This window comes from Ostrea edulis, chromosome 6 (assembly GCF_947568905.1).
Source record: "Ostrea edulis chromosome 6, xbOstEdul1.1, whole genome shotgun sequence".
In the NCBI taxonomy this organism is placed as follows: Eukaryota; Metazoa; Mollusca; class Bivalvia; order Ostreida; family Ostreidae; genus Ostrea; species Ostrea edulis.
Window position 1 is genome coordinate 65,418,002 of NC_079169.1, and position 18,505 is coordinate 65,436,506.

An 18,505-nucleotide genomic window follows, 5' to 3' on the forward strand; every position below is an offset into this window, starting at 1 on the left:
CAATTAATCGTTTGCATTGTATAATTACCATTTGCATTGCAAAATCTTTCATTTGTATTGTATCCGAGGGATTGTTTATTTTGATTTGGTACGAAGGATTTCCTTAGTTTAGGTCCCTCTTATATATAGCCGTCACCAGCTGTAGGTGACGTACCATAAATAGACGTACTATACTCGGCGCACAATGGCGCAGCAGTGGGGGTTCTTTAACGTGCCAACGCCTGTCGCAACACGAGATGTCAGAAAGACCCGTGATTCTCACCTTTAAATAGCCATGTGGATGGGGAAGTATTAGCTATATTTACGTCTAAGGTTCGATGCAGCCATGACACGAGTAGAACTCGAACATGCGACCTCACGGTTACGAACCAAAGGGTATATCACTGAACTACCGCAACCGGTTCCATATAGGACTAGCTGAACATACATGTAGCTAGCAATGACGAATCTTGCGCCTGGCGACACCCCCCCTCCCCCACTTCCTTTACAAATATGATATTTTGTTTATTTTGTCTAGAAATGTCGAAAAAAAGCATGTATGTACGTTTTATTTTGTCAGAACACACTTGTTTTAGGGGACTTCGCCCTCCACCCCCACCAAGGCTTTGCCCTGGACTCGCTAGGGATATTTAGACAGTCCCCAGACGTCCAGCAGTTTACTGCATCCTTTCGTTCAGAATTATCTAGATCAGCCAGTGGTTAAACACGAGACTAGTTTGAATGTGTTGATCACATTAGGCGCATAAAAGCGATAAATTAATTGAGGGGGGTTGATTGGTTACGCCATGGCATCGAGCAAATACGGTACATTCCTGCGAAACGTGGCTCCCGAATTTGACCTCTTCAGCATCTCACGCATTACCAAAATCAATAGACGATAACTTAAGAGTAATCCAATGAATAGTTGTAACAAACCAAACTTGATGTTAACAATTGGTGGGGACCCAAGGGCCAAAGTCCCCCGAATCTACTGAATTCTGACTAATGCTTTTCTGGACAGTTCTATAAAATAAAAAAGATCATGTTTGGGGTGGGGTGGGGTGGACTCGCCATTGCTAGAGCTAGCTACGTATTTTAAAAAATAACTAGTTCTCCATGGACCTGGTCGCGGTAGCTCAGTGATATATCGCTTGGTTTGTGGGCGGGAGGTCGTGAGTTAGAGCCCCCGTTCCTGCCATTGCCGCATCAAACCTAAGACATAAACATAGGTAGTGATTGCTCCTTTGCCAAATACTCGGCATTTTAAAGTGAGAATCACGGGTCTTTCCGTTATGACCTTAAAAACAGATATCCTGTGTTGCGGCAGGTGTTGGCACGTTAAAGAACCCTCATTGCTACGGTCCTGTGCGCTAAGCACGTCTACATTTGTGGTACATGAGTGAACAATTCTCAAAGCAACGTTAACTAATGAAATCCTTCGTAACAAATCAAAATAAACAATTCCTGGGATACAATACAAATGAAAAATTATACAATATAAATCGAAAATATAGAATACAAATGAAAAATTATTCAATATAGATAGAAAATTATGCAATACAAATGGAAAATATAGAATGCAAATGGAAAATTATACAATACAAATGAAAAATATAGAATACAAATGGAAAAATATTAAAGTTTATCTACTCAGGAGTGAGGATAAAGTAGGTTATTTTGAGCATATTATTTCACGATTATTATAGCAAGAACGATAACTTCTAGTATTTTTATACTTATGCGACTGAGCATGCTCAAGTGTAACATCCTTTTCCTGCTGAACAAGAAAGCTGCAAGGTGCCAGAAATTTAACTAAGAAACTGATCTGAAGCATCACGAGGATAAAGGTAAAATGAGCTTATGAAATTAATCGGACGTTACATAGAAATGAATTGAATTCTTTAATATAGAATTTAGTCTTTTTATTCAAATTTTTAGTGAATTTGAATTATTTCATTTTAGTTTGAATAAAATCTGGCCAGCCTGGTAGGTCAGCCATGTTGTAAAAATAAAATAATATATAATGCTTTCCAAAAATAATTCAATAATATTAACTAAAAAAATTTGGAGAGAAATGTCAGTAAAAAAAATCAAATAAAAGTTGATGCAGTTTCTTTTGTTTTATGAGCCATGTTGAGAGCCAATAAAACCAGAGCATCTAAGGCGAAGAGCTCATATTCCCGACCACCGGCAAGGACATCCCTTGATCGTGGTGTAGTAGTGACCACGGTGACCACCCAGGCTTCCACATCCTGCTTTGACCCTATCATTCCCATGTCAATCGCCAGTCTTAATTCAGAGGCAGCTACCTCAGCTTCAGGAAGAAGTTACATGGTCAGCCATGGATTACTAGCCCAATCAGTACACCTACAGCCTGTTTATGAGATTTGAAGATCGGCGCATATGTTGTTTTGATAATAAATTGTGAATAAATGGCCATGACAAGCACGTCAAACAATTACTTATTAGTTATGACTTATTTTGGGCAAGATAGTCAAAGTCATGGTGATAATGATTAAATTCAACTGACACAGGGGCACCTTGTGTCTGAAAATAAACAATTCAAATGAAAAATATAGAATACAAAAGGAAAATTATACAATACAAATGAAAAAGATCAAATATTGCAACGTTTGACGTGCCATAGTAACCTATCTAATTCTTTGACCACTTCTGGTTTACTGAAAAGGATAAATGGTGCGTACTATTGTTTTGTAGTGTCTAATACAGGATTTAATATCCCTCTTATACTTTCAATCCATTTTGACAAGGTATCAAGTTTTCCCGTTTCATATTTAGCGAGAAGTTTATTTTGGAAAGAAAAAAAAAAGATTTTTTTTTATAAAGAACTTACTATATTGCTCTTTTACGACGTACAATTAAATTTTGAATGAAGGTACATACACTTATCTATTGTCATTTATCGTAACACGCAAGTCAAGAATCATTTTCTGTATATATGATCATTTCTAAGTACATGTATATGGTATTCTAGAGCTGTCTACTCGTTACCCTCCATTAGCTTGAAGGAAATATCATTGACTGTCGTAAAATGTAAATCAAGATAAGTCAATTTGTGTATATATGTTGAGCTCCAGGTACTTGTACATAATATTATAGTTGTAGAGTCGTTACTCTCCATTAACTTGAAGGAAGTAAAGAATATTTTATTTTACATTACTTCACTTTATAGTGAAGACTGGATTTTGGAGACGTTTTATCTATGAAGAATAATAATTTTCATTCATATATGGATTCGATATATCCCTGTAATAAAAGACACCACACAGTCGTCCACTTCTGCTTCCTGCTTAGATATTTTATTGAAAATAGATATTAACGGCAGACTAACATCTCACATTTATGATAAACGGGATGATTTCAGCTTCTCCATCGTCAATTTCCCATATTTATGTAGCAATATTCCATTATCATCTGCATATGGTGTTTATAGCTCTCAACTGATTCGATACGCAAGGCCTTGTTCTGCAGATGATCAATTTTTAAATCGAAGCAGGCTACTGACAAACAAGTTGATGGTGCAGGGGTTTCAACAGTCTCGTTTAACGTCAGCATTTCGCAAATTCTATGGTCGTTATAACGATCTAGCTACCATTTCCACCTTTTATTGGCGTGCCATGTGTAGAGAGTCCATAAATTATATAAAAAATAAAAAAAATAAAAATCAAGGAAAATCAACCCGCTGATTAATTTCATTCCATTATTACGTATTTTGATATTTTCCCTTCAGATTCTAGAGAGGGAACCGGACTTTACAGCCCGCACCATAAATGTCTGGACACTACTTTAATTCAATCGTGACGTCACATGTGTTAACAGTTTTCAAATAACAATGAACGTAAATGCTTTTTCTGCGAACGAAAACGTACACGAATATGTGCTTCTAGAATTATGAATGTATGGAATTTGAAATTCAAGTGATCAAAGTTGATGACTGAATATCAAGAAATATGCTTGCCCCCGGTCGTTGCGAAGAAGAGGATCTCTAGACTTGGTCCGATGTATCGTGCAACGACCTCTGGCGGGTATATTTCCCATTATACAGTCAATATCCTGTAATTATATCATGAGTTATTCACAGTCTGACGTGTTTCATGGGTCTTTCAGATTTGACCTAAAAATCGGAAGTCACGTGTCTCGGCAGGCGTTGGCACGTTAAAACCCTTCACTGCTACAGCCCTGGGCGCTAAGTATAGGTCCAAATTTGTCGTACTGCACCTACAACTGGTGACGTCACATAGTGGGTGAAAAATTCTCGACGGGGCGTAAAACAAACAAACGAAAATCACGGTCCTGATCTGACCAAACTTTCAAAATCATGTTCCGATAGCGATAATTTTTTTTAAATGCACTGGTATTTCGTTGACATTGACGGATTGCAGTGCTTGATTTATTTTTGGAATTAAAAAAACTTTAATGATCTTTGATGTTAATTTTTCATTCAATATATGATTCGATTTAGCTACCGACCTGCATAAAAATAAGACATTGAGTGATTTATGTTAAATAAAAATTCCGTAAAAGTAGGTTTGTTTAAATATTGGAAAAATCCTTGCAAGGAATGCAAATTACGATACGGTAAACACTTCTATGTATATTTCGAGTTTGTTTTAAGTATGTGAGCTTGAATCACACACACACACACACACACACACAAAATCTATTGTCACCTTCATTTTCAGGCAAAGTAGATTTACTTTTTGCCATGGTCACATGAAACCAATCAAAATTATTGCAGAAAAGTTCCGCGTTAACGGGTTATGCAGTTTTTTTACGTAACGCCGTAACGATTGCTACCTTCATCACCTGGTAACATAACAAAGAGGACATTTATTGTTTATATGAATAGTTTTATGCATTTTCTAAAAATCTAAACTAGATTTAACTGGACTATCGTATCGTTGACCCATTCGTTACTTTTTACGGAACAGTCAATACACCCATTAACCTTCATGACGCTCCATATTTGGTAATTATTATACGAACAGGTGGTAACTAAAAAGTCTGGATCGAACTAGTTTGCAATATACATGTAATCATTGTCGAGGGTGAAAGCAATGTCAAGTTCAAAAGAAAAAGAAGAGAAAAATGATTTAGTGAATGTAAATATATTATGACGATTTCGAAGACGTATGAGGGAGAACGACCAGTGTCCAGCGTAAATTTTACTGTTATGAATTTCAATGCTTCTAAAACCAGGAAATCAAACACAGGTGGACAGCATACCTACAGGTGTTCTTGGAATAAATCAGAACAACATGTATATAATAAATACTGACCAATAAAATGCCTCGATGCTTAACGTGCGTTTGTATGCCGATAGTAACGACGACATCCGTGTTTATTTGTTTACTCTGTGCGGAGTGCTGACTTGAATGTTTAGGTGGGGTGAGGTAATCATAAGTCATGTGTTTTGTTGTCGCATGAAAGAGCTCAGTCACAAGAAATTCATTAACACCAAGCATGTTCATGCTAATATCAAGCAAATAATGACAAGTATGTGTTTTAAGGTGTATCCTACAAATGTGAAAATGGCTTTCTCAGCTGAAACATTGTCAAATATTAACGAAAGTAATAATTGTTTGAATAGAGCATTTGCCCTCAATCTAGTACAATGATTTTGTCATATTAAGTTTTGGAGTTTGTATACACTGTTTCCGCGAGACAGTCAATCATTTGGACCCTGAAATTTTAACACCGTGTATTTTTGTTCAATTGTTGCTTCTCATTTGCCGTGTTCCTGGTTGACCCACGCTTTTATAAGTTCTATAAGGAGAAGGAAATGGATATTAGCCTGTTGATAGCCTATCGATTAATATTTAAGTAGCGGAGATTTATGAAAAAGCTTGCAATGAAAAATATCTGTCCTATGCGAGTGTTAGTATGTGAGTGTTTAACTTGAGTCATTTTTTTCTGACAGCGCTTTGACAGTCCTTAGTAGTTAACAGCAAAATATATCATTAATCATTTTAAATTTACTCATAGCAATGTATTATTCATGACATAAGTACTATAATTATAATTGATGAACGCTAATTAATTTTTTTTCCGGGATATTAAAGCATTCTTGATAATAGTTCTCAATATAATTTGAGATCGCAACCTATATGTAGTTAAATGCAGTAAAATTTGGATATGTAGTCGGTTGAATCAAACATTCTTCATAATATTCTGATGAAACAAATTCCCATATGAAAATTTACTGGACATATTAGATGTGCTATCTGATAAGTGTAAAACAAAATATGGAAAATAAAATTCATATTTATTCAAAACGAAACAAATGTAAAAGGAAACTAGACCCGCAATTGCTGAACATTTGCAAGTGTTTCAATTATGTGCATGAAATATCACAGCATGACTGGTGTATGTACAGGGATATATTTCAAAGTTAAAATACTTCAGACAAGTTATCACATAAAAGCTTGGTGCCCAAAGGAATTAAAAATCAGAAAAAAGTTCATATATATCATCGTGTATTATTTCTCTTACCACAACCTAATTATTACTAATTGATCTCGTGATGTTTATATCATGCCACAGATGCTTTCAGCCTCCACCAAGACCGAACACGCTTCAACGGAGACGAAGTCGGAATTAGATCGGGAAGCTTTCGTTTCTCTGGAAGGGACACCGACTTTGATACTCTCGATTTGAATGCGTAATCACTGTCCATAAAAGCAGCATGGAGCCTGTCCCACACAAACACTCGAAGTTCTTTCTTGTAATAATCACATGACGTGGTGAACCGAATCACCGCCGGAACTTCTATTGCATCCAATCGAATAGGTATGACTTTTCTGCTCCGAGCACCTGCACGAAGGAAAATGTCCCACGGAATAAATTTTGATTCAAAATTATCAATCACAACTCACTAACATATTATCATTATACATCAAAAGATCAAAAGACGTGTACATTCTTTCGGGTTTTCCTAATAAATCAAATCTCCATGATTTAGCAAATGGGAATAAAACCTGTTAATCTTGTAGTACGCACCTGGTGACATGGAGTGGGCAAGTTTAAGTTGAAAATGGAATAGGTCACTCTCCAGAGATGCTGCTGAAATCACAACCAGTACTTTCTTACACCTGTAAACGAATTATATAATAATGTAGTTATGTTTAGAGATTTCGTAAAATGTACAAAACGACACGTCTTTTTTGGGCCCGGTGAAGAAAGAATAAAAAATGTCCACCGCTTATCATGCATAAAATGACTAATACGAAGTTTTTACCTTTTCTCTAGATTTTCTGCAGTAGCCACGGCTTCAAAACAATCGTCTGCATCATCTGTCCATGGTACATAAAGCCTGAGGTTGTAGGGAGGAGATGAAAGTACTCTGGTCATAAGACTGACGAATTCCTGGTCTTTTCCATAGGGATTATACACCACAAAGGCATCATACTCAAATTCTGTCATCATGAACACTGGAATAAACAAATTCTAATACCTCTATTGTATACCATAGGAAGCAAAACCATAAAAGTCTAAAATAATAAAGTCTACAGATATATCTTAATAATGCAATGCCAATTTAATTTTAAATCTACCACTTTATTAATCATTTTTCGAGACAAGCTTTTGATTCGTAATTGAATACCAATTGATTGTGTATTTTTTCTTGCCTTATCACAAGAAATGAATTATAATTATCTTTCAAACTTTTTTGATTTTTATGATATTTTGATTCAAAATTAAAGCTTTTCCATAAGCCTTTTCGTGGCATTGATTTATCTTTAAATCAATCTGCACATAAAAAAATCGATAAAAAGTAAGCAATCATCGGAAACCACGATTGCAATTCGTCATCAAAGTTACACATATAATCAGAAAAATTTAAATTCATTTTTATCATACTAAGGCTTTTCCTAGAAAACAGTGTATAAAATTCTTACCAAAGATTTTGAACTATGTTACACATTCAACAATAAATCCGATCAATAAATGGAATACCACTTATGTAACAAATATATAGTGATGTGAAGTGTTTGATACAAAAATAAACTCATCTCCAGAGAATAAAAGTCAATGAAAATACGGCACTAAGGCCAATGATTTGCAAGGTGAGAGGTCAAGAAGGACCAATCAGAACGCATCTCTGACGGAATACGTTATTGATATTGCGGTTCGGTGGTTTTAAGATAGCAATATTCAATGGGATGTTTCCTTTTAATAGTGAATGAGCTGGTTTATAATTAAACACTGTACTACAATATTTCGGTGCGTACTTTGAAAACAAAACACGATGATATCAGAGTAGAGAAGTGCATGTTTGTGTGTACAATGAGGAAACCCAGTCCCTCTATGTTCATTTACGTTCGTGGTTATGCACAACAGGAATTGTTCATCTAGAATTTAGCAGGAAAACGTTCAATCTAATCAATGTGTTGTTTCTGTTAATGGCTTCCTTAGCATCGCTGCTCGAGTTCGAAAACACATTAAACGGAGTCCTTACATGCAGGAGTGCGCGTTCTACTGTAGGTAGATTGTATTTATCATAGACCTCCGACATAATGTTACAAATATCAATGCTTATGAACTCTATGTTGAAAAACTTCACAGTTACAGTGCTTCGTTTTATTTTGTTTAAAATGCATTTTAGAAGTAAGTGATAAATTCATATCTAAAAGCATCATCTTTCCTCGTGAAATAATGCCAAATAATGATAATAACAATAATATAAAAGATTGAGAAAATAAACCCAACAAACTCTGGTCATAATAATCAATATCCCTCGCTAACCTGTAATAGTATTCTGTGATGTGAATTGTGTACCTTTACAGTGGGATAATACCATTACGTGACAAGGTTAAGTATTTGATCATACACCAATACATTTGTCAATGTGCCCGTTTCACGATGTCATTTCCCTATTCGCATTACTTGTTATAACATTCATCTTCATGAACTTGCGGCAAATAGACGAGAATATTTAAGATTTTTCGTAAAAACGATAAGAGATTTGCATCGTTTTTGCATAGGACGGTGGCTATTTTATAAATGTCTTTCAGTTTTCGAAAGTACCAGTATATTGAATAGCTCGCGTTAGCGATCTATAAAAAGCATTCCGATGTAAAGAGGCTCAAGGCATGTCATCTTATGTACATATACAAAGACTGAAAGACACTTCTTATGTTTATGTTTTAATCAAATTAATTGGATTTTTAATAATAAGCCCGTGTAGAAGAATCAAGTGTATTTATAGGCAGTGATTAGCCTATTTTAAAAGTAGAAAGTTAATGAAATAATAATTCCCAGTTTTAGTTAGTTAAGGGAAATACAGAGTAACTGTAAGTACAACGGTACGTTAATAAAACAGAAGAAATATACACGAGTATTAAAGTGCTTGTCACTTTCAGTTTCATGCTTCTTTACAAGCTGAATTTTAAGACTTTCTCATCATTGACCAACATAAGAATGATATATAACACTGCGTTTGTTCATGTACGTTGTTTTCTTTTCTAAGATTAAAATGACGAAAATATTTTTTTCGCCCAATAAAAAATACTAAAGTAGGCGAATGTATGCTAATAACATTAAAAAAAAATTCCCACACAATGGTAAATACGACAGGGCATGCAGAGTGCCTTAATGTAGTAGAACAGCGATGCTAATTATGTCCCATAAACATATTTATGCAATTTTTTATGTGTGCAATGGTTAATGTTGTCACCCGTCCATGCTTCAAATGACCTGCTCATTTAATACAATGACGAAACCGGTCAACATTGGCAATATCTCTTCATTCGGAAATGCAATGTATCATTTCTTAGTTTCGTATCTGAAAGCAATATATATATATATATATATAAATTGTATTAAATCTATTATTAAACGGACTAATAAAATCCTCCACCATGCAGATTATGAGGTCAATGTCGAATATATTTCCATAACAAATATCAATGAAACATACACAAACCAGTCATTTTCTTTTGTTTCATGAAAGGCTGCACTGTTCTGGAAACCATAAAAGACAGGCGTGGTTTGATAGTTTCGTGAATGTCGCTTTGTTCTAGCAAGTGAGAGTGCAACGAACTATTTGAAAAGTCTTCAAACAAAACGCCACGGAGTTCGACGACTCACATACTAAAAATGGCATTCTCAGAGCTTCTGTTGATATTGAAGAGTTAGAAAGGGTTCATAGAAGTACAGCTGGGATCCTTACAGGTATTATATTAGCACCTTAAGAATCTCTTTACTTAGAAAATAAATTGTTGACACAGAGATAAATTAACAGCAATGTTCAAGCTCGGGTTCTTTATTGCCTTAAGTCGTACGGCTTATAATATAACAGGGAATAGAAAAATAACATTTACATACATGTACTAAATAGTTTACATACAGATACATGTATATCACATAAATATCAGGTAAATCCAGGTGCATATGTATCGCATGTCAACCGTTACAACATTTTATCTTTTCCATTTGTATAGTGGAAGGTGAAGATAACAGTGATCATAACTAATATAACGATTAAAAGATAAATAGTTGGGCAAACACGGACCCCTGGAAATACCAGAGGTGGGGTCAGGTGCCTAGGAGGAGAAGGTACACGTACTCCCTGTTGACCGGTCAAACCCGCCGTGAGCTCCATGTCTTGACCAGGTATACAGTGTAATCTGTGGTCAAAATCAGTGTGCCAAGAACGGCCTAACAATGAAACATGTCATACAGCATTTGACCCAATGATGAGTTGTATTGGCAAACTATATCATAATAACGACCATAGAATAAATGCGAAATGCTGACTGTTGAAAACCCTGTAACATCAACTTGTTTGTCAACAATAGGGAACTTGTGTGATATAGCGAACAGTGATGTGTTTTGCATGCAAAGGTGGACGTGAGATGAGGTTTTGTAGCTTCTGAGCAGGTTTTAAAAAATCTGTCTGGGGTATATTGGTTGTTTTCCTATTAGAACGGGCCAGTATTTGACTGCTGTTCTTGTTGTACTTTTTTGTACTGTGTAGGTCAGCATATATCTGCTACACAGTTTTTTCCTTAGGTGAAAAATATTTCATTGTAAATTTTTTGTGTCTTTTATCGGTGTACACATAGGTGCTTTTTATAATTATTTTCTTTATCATTTGTTTGATTATCACACATTTGCTCCCTCCAACTCACGATATCAGCATGTCCTATTACGTATTTGTTTGTTTTGCTGTTTTCCGCCACATTCAACAATATTTCAGTTATCTGGTGGCGCCCATTTTTTTTTTATTAGTGGAAGTCAAGAGAGAACCCGGTTACAATGTACCTGGGAAAAGACCACCGACCATCCGAAAGTAAACTGAGAAACTTTCTCACTTACCGGCACGAGCGGGATTCGAACCCGCGCCGACAGAGGTGAGATGCCGTGTGAGTTTGAGCGCGATACTCTAACCACTCTGCCACGGAGGCTTTTATCCTCGAACTCACGATATTAGCATGTCCTACTACATGTAGGTATTCGTTACGACTGTTTTCTTTTTTAATTATATTGTACGCTTATTTATTGTCATTAATGTTGCGCAGGTCAGTATTTGACTGCTGCGCATAATTTTTTCTCAGTAATACACACTTGCCAAAGTTCAATTCTGGTAATTCTTGGTTGGTGCAGCAACTCGCATGCAGAATACAACATGTTTCCTTGCTGTATGGCCCCTTTTGTGCACCACCTTTTTGTTATAGTTAGTGTTTTTAAGCATTTGTACTTGTTTTATTTGCTGGGCTACTTGTGTCATGTGACTAGTCAGCCTGTTTTAAACACCATGTAGTTAATCTCTACTTATTAGTCAATTCTCTGATGTAAGCCCAGCCAAGTAATTGTTATGCAAGATAATGTACATATTAAAGTTGAAGATGACGAACAGTGATCAATCTCATAACTCCTATAAGCAATATAAGATAGAGAGTTGGGCAAACACGGACCCCTGGATATACCAGAGGTTGGATCAGGTGCCTAGAAGGAGTAAGCATCCTTTGTCGATCGGTCACATCTGCCGTGAGCCCCATATCCTGATCAGGTAAACGGAGTTATCCGTAGTCAAAATCAGTGTACTAAGAAAGGCCTAACAATATCTTGATCAGGTAAACGGGTAAACAGGTAAACATGTGTAATTTTAGTTGGTAGTCATTTGTTATTTTGATAAATGACGAAATCATAAAATGGTATTTTTTCTTATCTTTTCATTTGTAATGTACCGCAAAACTAAGCTGCAAATTACCAGAACTGTTTTCTTACATTCTTTGGGCCAAATTGTGAATATAAATGCTTTGCATGCAAAGGTGGACGAGAGATAAAAACAGGATAAAATGGCGACGAATGCACAACATTCATGGTAGTTTGTAAGTCCTCCCTTGATTGATTGAGTATTATTCAACGTCCCACTCGAGAATCTTTCACCCATATGGAGACGTCACCATTGTCGGTGAAGGCTGCAAAATTTAGGTCTATACTCGACGCTTATGGCCTTTGAGCATGGAGGGATCTTTATCTTGCCACACATGCCGTGACACGGGCCTCGGTTTTTGCGGTCTAATGCGAAGAACCGCCCCATTTAGTCACCTCTTACGACAAGCAAGGGGGTACTGAGGACATATTCTTACCTGAATCTCCACGGACGTCCTGCCTTGCCTTGAAGGTATCGATATTTATGGATGTGGCAGTGGCAAAATGTTCGATTATGAAGCCATAAGATATAACTTTTCCATTACTGCTGTTTCCCTACATGTTTTCTGTTTTATGAATTTGTAGATGATTATGCCAGTCGATGGGCTTAATATGAAAAAGAAGAACTTGATACCTTGTCAGAATGAATTAAGAATATAAGAAGATTATTGAAATCCCGTATTAGACGCATCAAAACAATAGTACGCACCATCTATCCTTTTTAGTAAACCAGTGATAAAACAATTAGATAGGTTACATGAGGAATATGTTTTGGTTCCAGCTGACAAAGCTTGTGACAACATTGTCTTTGTTTGTAAGGCGCATTATTACAACTGCATTTTAAACGAACTTGGTATTAATTCCACTTTTGGTAATCGTACTTATACTCCAAATGCCATTTCAAGATGAAATTCTTCAAAATCATACTTCAGTTTTAGACACTTTTAACATCCCATTCAATGGGATGGATGTATATGAGTTACTTTAATTATACTGGACACCTAAACTTCACAAAAACCATACAGAGATACATTGCTCGATACAGTAAATGTTCTACCAAGCCTCTATCATTGCTCCTCACGAAAATATTAACAGCTGTGAATGAGAAACTTCAAACGTACTGTGCCACAACATATGCCAAAAGTGGTGTAATTCAAAAGTGGATTCTAAAATGTTTAAAGGACATTTAGTAAATTTGAAAGCGCACAGCTTTTCTCAAATCAACATCAAAACGTTTGTCTTTTCAACACATTACACAACCGTTTCTCACGATAAATTAAAGACTAGACCTCATGACATCATAGACTGTTGCAGCGTCAAAAAAAATTAAAAGCAGGAAATATTCATATCTGGTGATAAGTCATTCAAAAAATTACTTTTTTAAGCACCACTCTGATTCCACGCATAAGTACTCCGAAGTACATGAAGACAACAGAATCTACATATTTGTTGTTATTCCATTTATCTCCAGTATTTCTGCCCAGTTCAATTCTGAAACAATATAATGACAACCAAAATTCACAAAAATCAAAAGCCAGAGTGTTTAAGAGACATTTGTTTCCTCTAGAATAAGGAAAATGTCATGTCAAAACATTTGGAACGGAGAATACGGTTCCAAAATGCAAAATTGACATTTTCAAAAAATCTTTTGTGTCATACGCCATTAGCCAAATTACTGAGTTTAAAAACAAGACAGACATGCTCTCGCAGTGAATTTATAAAGCATTTTGCCTATAAAGTGCTGTATTTTTCAACTGGCAGGAGTAAAATAAATGTAATTCTCACTACGACACAGCTGTTTACTTAATTAAAATTTATAGACATTATATAATTGTTTCCCTGGTCTGTTCTTGTGGCAAGCAATAATATGCTTATCATTTCTTCTTTCCTACATTTAATATCCCACTCAATGGGATGAATGAATATGAGTTACCGTACATATACTGGGTTCCAAAACTTCACCAAAAACCTTACAAACAGAAATAAATTGCTGGATACAGTAAATGTTTTACTAAGCCCATTTCTTTACTCCTCACGAAAATATCAATAGCTGTGAAGGAGAAACTTCAAACATATTGTGCCACAACATATGCCAGAAATTGTGTAAATCAAATGCCGATTTAAAAAAAATTCCAAGAACTTTTAGTAAATTTGGAATAGAAAAACTTTTCCCAAATCGTCAACATCAAGACATAACTTTGCTACACTCTCACGATAGATTAACAACATCCGCTTCTTCGATAACAATGGAACAAGGGATATTCATGATAAATTAAATTAAGATAACGAACAGTGATTAATCTTATAAATCCCATAACGAATACAAAAATAGGTGAAGGGCAAGCATGGACCCCTGGATACACCAGAGGTGGGGTTTATTGCCTGGGAGGAGAAAGCATTTCCTGTTGAACGATCGCAACTGTCGTGAGCCCTATAACTTGATCAGGTAAAGAGAGTAAACCCTAGTCAAACTTGACGTGTAAAGAACAACATAAAAATTTGGTATGAAACACCTCAGCCAGCATTTAATCTAACGACAGGTTGTATTTGCAAATAAAAGCATTACAAGGACCATACAATTTATGAAATACTGACTTTAAATGAGACTGCTGAAACCCCTGTAACATTTACTTATTTGTCAGTAACTAGTCTCGATTTAAACATCACTCATTCGCAACAGTTGAGAGAATTAAACATCATATTATTTGTCGAAATGCGCATCTGGTGCATCAAAATTGGTACCATATAAGTTTTACATATGCAAATGATAATATGGGAAGTTGATGATGAAGAAGTTAAATTGATCTTATTTGTCATAAAGGTGCGATGTCAGACGTTATATCTTGCGATGAGACATCCAAAATTACTTTGTTAAATTTCACTCTGATTCTACGTACAAGTACTCTGCTGATGATATAACAGTGATGCTGGAGTTCCTTATCGACAATATAGTCCATTATCACCTGTATATGGTGTTTATGTCTCTCAAGTCATTTGATACGCGAAAGGACGTTCTGCGTATAATTTGTTTTAATCGAGGCAAGCTACTGACAGATAATTTGATGTTACAAGGATTTCAACAGCCTCGTTTAAATCAGCATTTGGCAAATTCTATTGGTAGCCATAAATAAAGATATGATTTACAAATACAGCCTGTCATTAGTCGAATGCTGTCTGACGTGTTTCACGCCAATTGTTAGACTGTCCTTTACATATCAATTTTGACTGCGGATTACTCCATTTACCTGATCAAGAAATAGGGCTCAGGGTGGATGTGACCGGTCAATAGGAGATGCTTACTCCTCCTAGGCAGCTGATCCCAAGGAAGGCATGACCAGGAGTACGTGTCTGCCCTACTTGTAATTTTGTATATTTCATACAATCTATGAGACTGATCACTGTTTTTATTCAAAAGTTGAAATAGCCACAGAAAATGTTTATATATATATATATATATTTACATTATTTTTATTCTATTTTCACCACAAGGTATTGTTTTACAACCGAAATATGGAACACTCAATACTTTTCATATCACAAATGTCTTCAGAACGTGCTACGATTGACGATTAAAGACTATACATGTATTTGCGCCTACGCATATCTAATGCGTCAGAAATAGACCGTCACACGACACAACAGTGGTATGTTCAAACGAAACCTAATAAACATTTTTATTGTTGCTGCATTTCTTAAATTCATTGGATGTGAGAGATTTACGTTCAATTGATTTGATATCCAGGATCTCAATTGTGATTTGTTTGTCCTTAATAGACGTTATACCACGAAATTGAATATTTCCATCTTTGTTTACGTGGACCAATTTTGGGTTTTCAAAATCACGAATTCAATATGTTTTGTGAATGAAATATAATCTTTAAACAAATTGATCTTATGTGGAAATTGTTTATCATTTCTATTCCACACGAACAACAAATCATATTTAATTATAGGTTTTGCAAATTTATATAAAACACGAAAAAAGAAATGAAAGAAAAATCACCTTTTTAATATGATTTTACAAAATCCAACATTGCTCACATCGCTGGTGCAGTTTTAAAAAACAGTTTAACGTTATTTCGCAATTCGGTAGAGAAGGAACACATGGTTTGATGATATTGTACATGTTCGTTATAGACAGTTAAGGAAAAGAACACACTTTCGAATCTGCAAGAGGATTTTTATTATACAGTTACTTCGATAAGTAGAAAACAGAAGGCTTCACTGCGAAATATGAGGTCTATAAACATGCAGTACGCACATGGGTAATGCTCGATCTGTTTTCGAATTTTATACCATAAAATTTAGTTAGATTTTCAATTTCTCATACTAAATATTCCTTATTTTTATTTTTCGTTTAACCAAAATCAAGACCGAGTAATGAATATGAAGTTGTAAATGCTGCATAATGCATTAAATGAAAGGCGAAGATAACGAACAGTGATCTTATTCCAACAAATATACATATGTCACTGAGTAATTGAAAAATAATTTTCAAGAAATGTGTAATTCTTTTTCTCACAAAACAACGAATTGTAGAAATAGGTTTCAAGAATGAGTGCAAGGATGTCTGTAATTTCGTTAATATTTCCTTAATTTACCAAAAAGAAAAAGACAAGAGACATGAACTTCAACAAACACAGACCCGCCTTTTTTGTCGACAGACATTAACCTAACCAACCATTACAAAAGTGTCACTGTTAAACATAATGGGAAATCTAATTTTTGATTAAGCACGGTAAACGACAGAACAGTAACATTTGATCCAATTCATTTGCTTACAAAAATAACCTTCACGGTGAAATATATACGTAATAGGAACTGCATTGTATCAATTTAATAGCATCAAAGTAAATTCTCGATCTAAAAATAACCAATCAGGTATAATTTGGCGAGTTCCATATATTCCAGTAGCTGGCTCAATCGTATCTATTATGAATTTCCCAATTTAATTTGGACCCAATGTTGGCGAAATGAAATGTTGTATTCAACTTAAAGGCACGAGCATATGAATGAAAAGGTGAAGATATTTTTCCAATTCAACCTGTAATTGGGTCAAATGCCGTGGCTTGTTTCATACCTATAGTACCCCTTGCTTGTCGTAAGAGGCGACTAAATAGGGCGGTCCTTCGGACTAAAACGCAAAAACCGAGGCTCGTGTCACAGCAGGTGTGACACGATAAAGATCCATCCCCGCTTAAAGGCCGTAAGCGCCAAGCATAAGCCTAAATTTTACAGCTCTTCACCGGCAGTGGTGTCGTCTGCACATGAGAAATTTTTTCGAGAGGGACGTTAAACAAAATACAACCAAATAACCAACACTGATTTTGACTGCGGGATACTCCTGATCAAGATATAGGGCGCACGGCGGATGTGAACGGTCGACAGGGGATGCTTACTCCTCGTAGACACCCGATTCAACCTCTAGTATGTCCAAGGGTCCGTGTTTGCCCAATTCTTCATAGGAGTTATGAGATTGATAAATGTTCGTTATATTCACCTTTTCGTATCCATTTTGAAATTTCCAATTTATTTCCAACCCTGTGTTAGAGAAATCAAAAGTTATATTCACCCAAAGGTACGAGCAGGTGAATATAATCTTCTGTTTTATTAGGTTGTTAGATATCTGTGAATCAGAAAGCTCGATCATAAAATATATATCAATATCAAAACCTGAACAAAATTTTTGTTAATGGATATTTATAGATTGATGGAATAATTGGATATTGTTTAACGTCCTTCTTGAGAATTTTTCACTCATATGGAGACGTGATATTTACAGATGAAAGTAAAAATATATATACTAAAGTTGAAAGAACTACAAAAATGTTTTCTTTAAAATAGAATTTACATGCTTGATATATATATATATATATATATATATATATATATTCTATTTTCACTACAAGTTAGTGTAACACGCAATACTTTTCATATCACAAATGTCTTCAGACCGTGCTCCGATTGGCGATTGAAGACTGTAATTGCGCCTACGTATGTTTAATGCGTCAGAAATAGACCGTAACACGACATACACTGCACAGGTGATGTAAAGAGTATTCTGTTAGCACCATCGTATAAACATAAAGCTAATTACGTAGTGTTGACCAGTGGTGTGTTCAAACGAAACCTAATAAACAGTTTTATTGTTGCTGTATTTCTTAAATTCATTGGATGTGAGGGATTTACGTTCAATCAAGAGATAGATTTTATTTTATAGCTAAGGTCTCAATAATTGTAATTTTTTGTTCCTTAATAGCCGTTATACCATCAAAAAGAATATTTTCATCTTCGTTTACATCAACCAATGCGTTTTGGGTTTTGACAGAAATATAATCGGAAAACA

The 18,505-nt window shown here is 35.3% G+C and overlaps 1 protein-coding gene across 1 annotated transcript; it reads right to left on the reverse strand.

Annotated features, from left to right (window-relative positions):
- Window positions 1–6,253: 6,253 nt before the first annotated feature.
- LOC125647807 (myeloid differentiation primary response protein MyD88) lies at window positions 6,254–7,998 on the reverse strand. The gene is made up of 4 exons (XM_048874627.2): window positions 7,899–7,998; window positions 7,238–7,430; window positions 7,000–7,091; window positions 6,254–6,813 (listed from the first exon to the last, which is right to left on the reverse strand). The coding sequence occupies exons 2-4, from the start codon at window positions 7,423–7,425 to the stop codon at window positions 6,533–6,535; spliced, it is 561 nt and encodes a 186-aa protein (XP_048730584.2). The 5' UTR covers window positions 7,426–7,430; window positions 7,899–7,998; the 3' UTR covers window positions 6,254–6,532.
- Window positions 7,999–18,505: the final 10,507 nt, after the last annotated feature.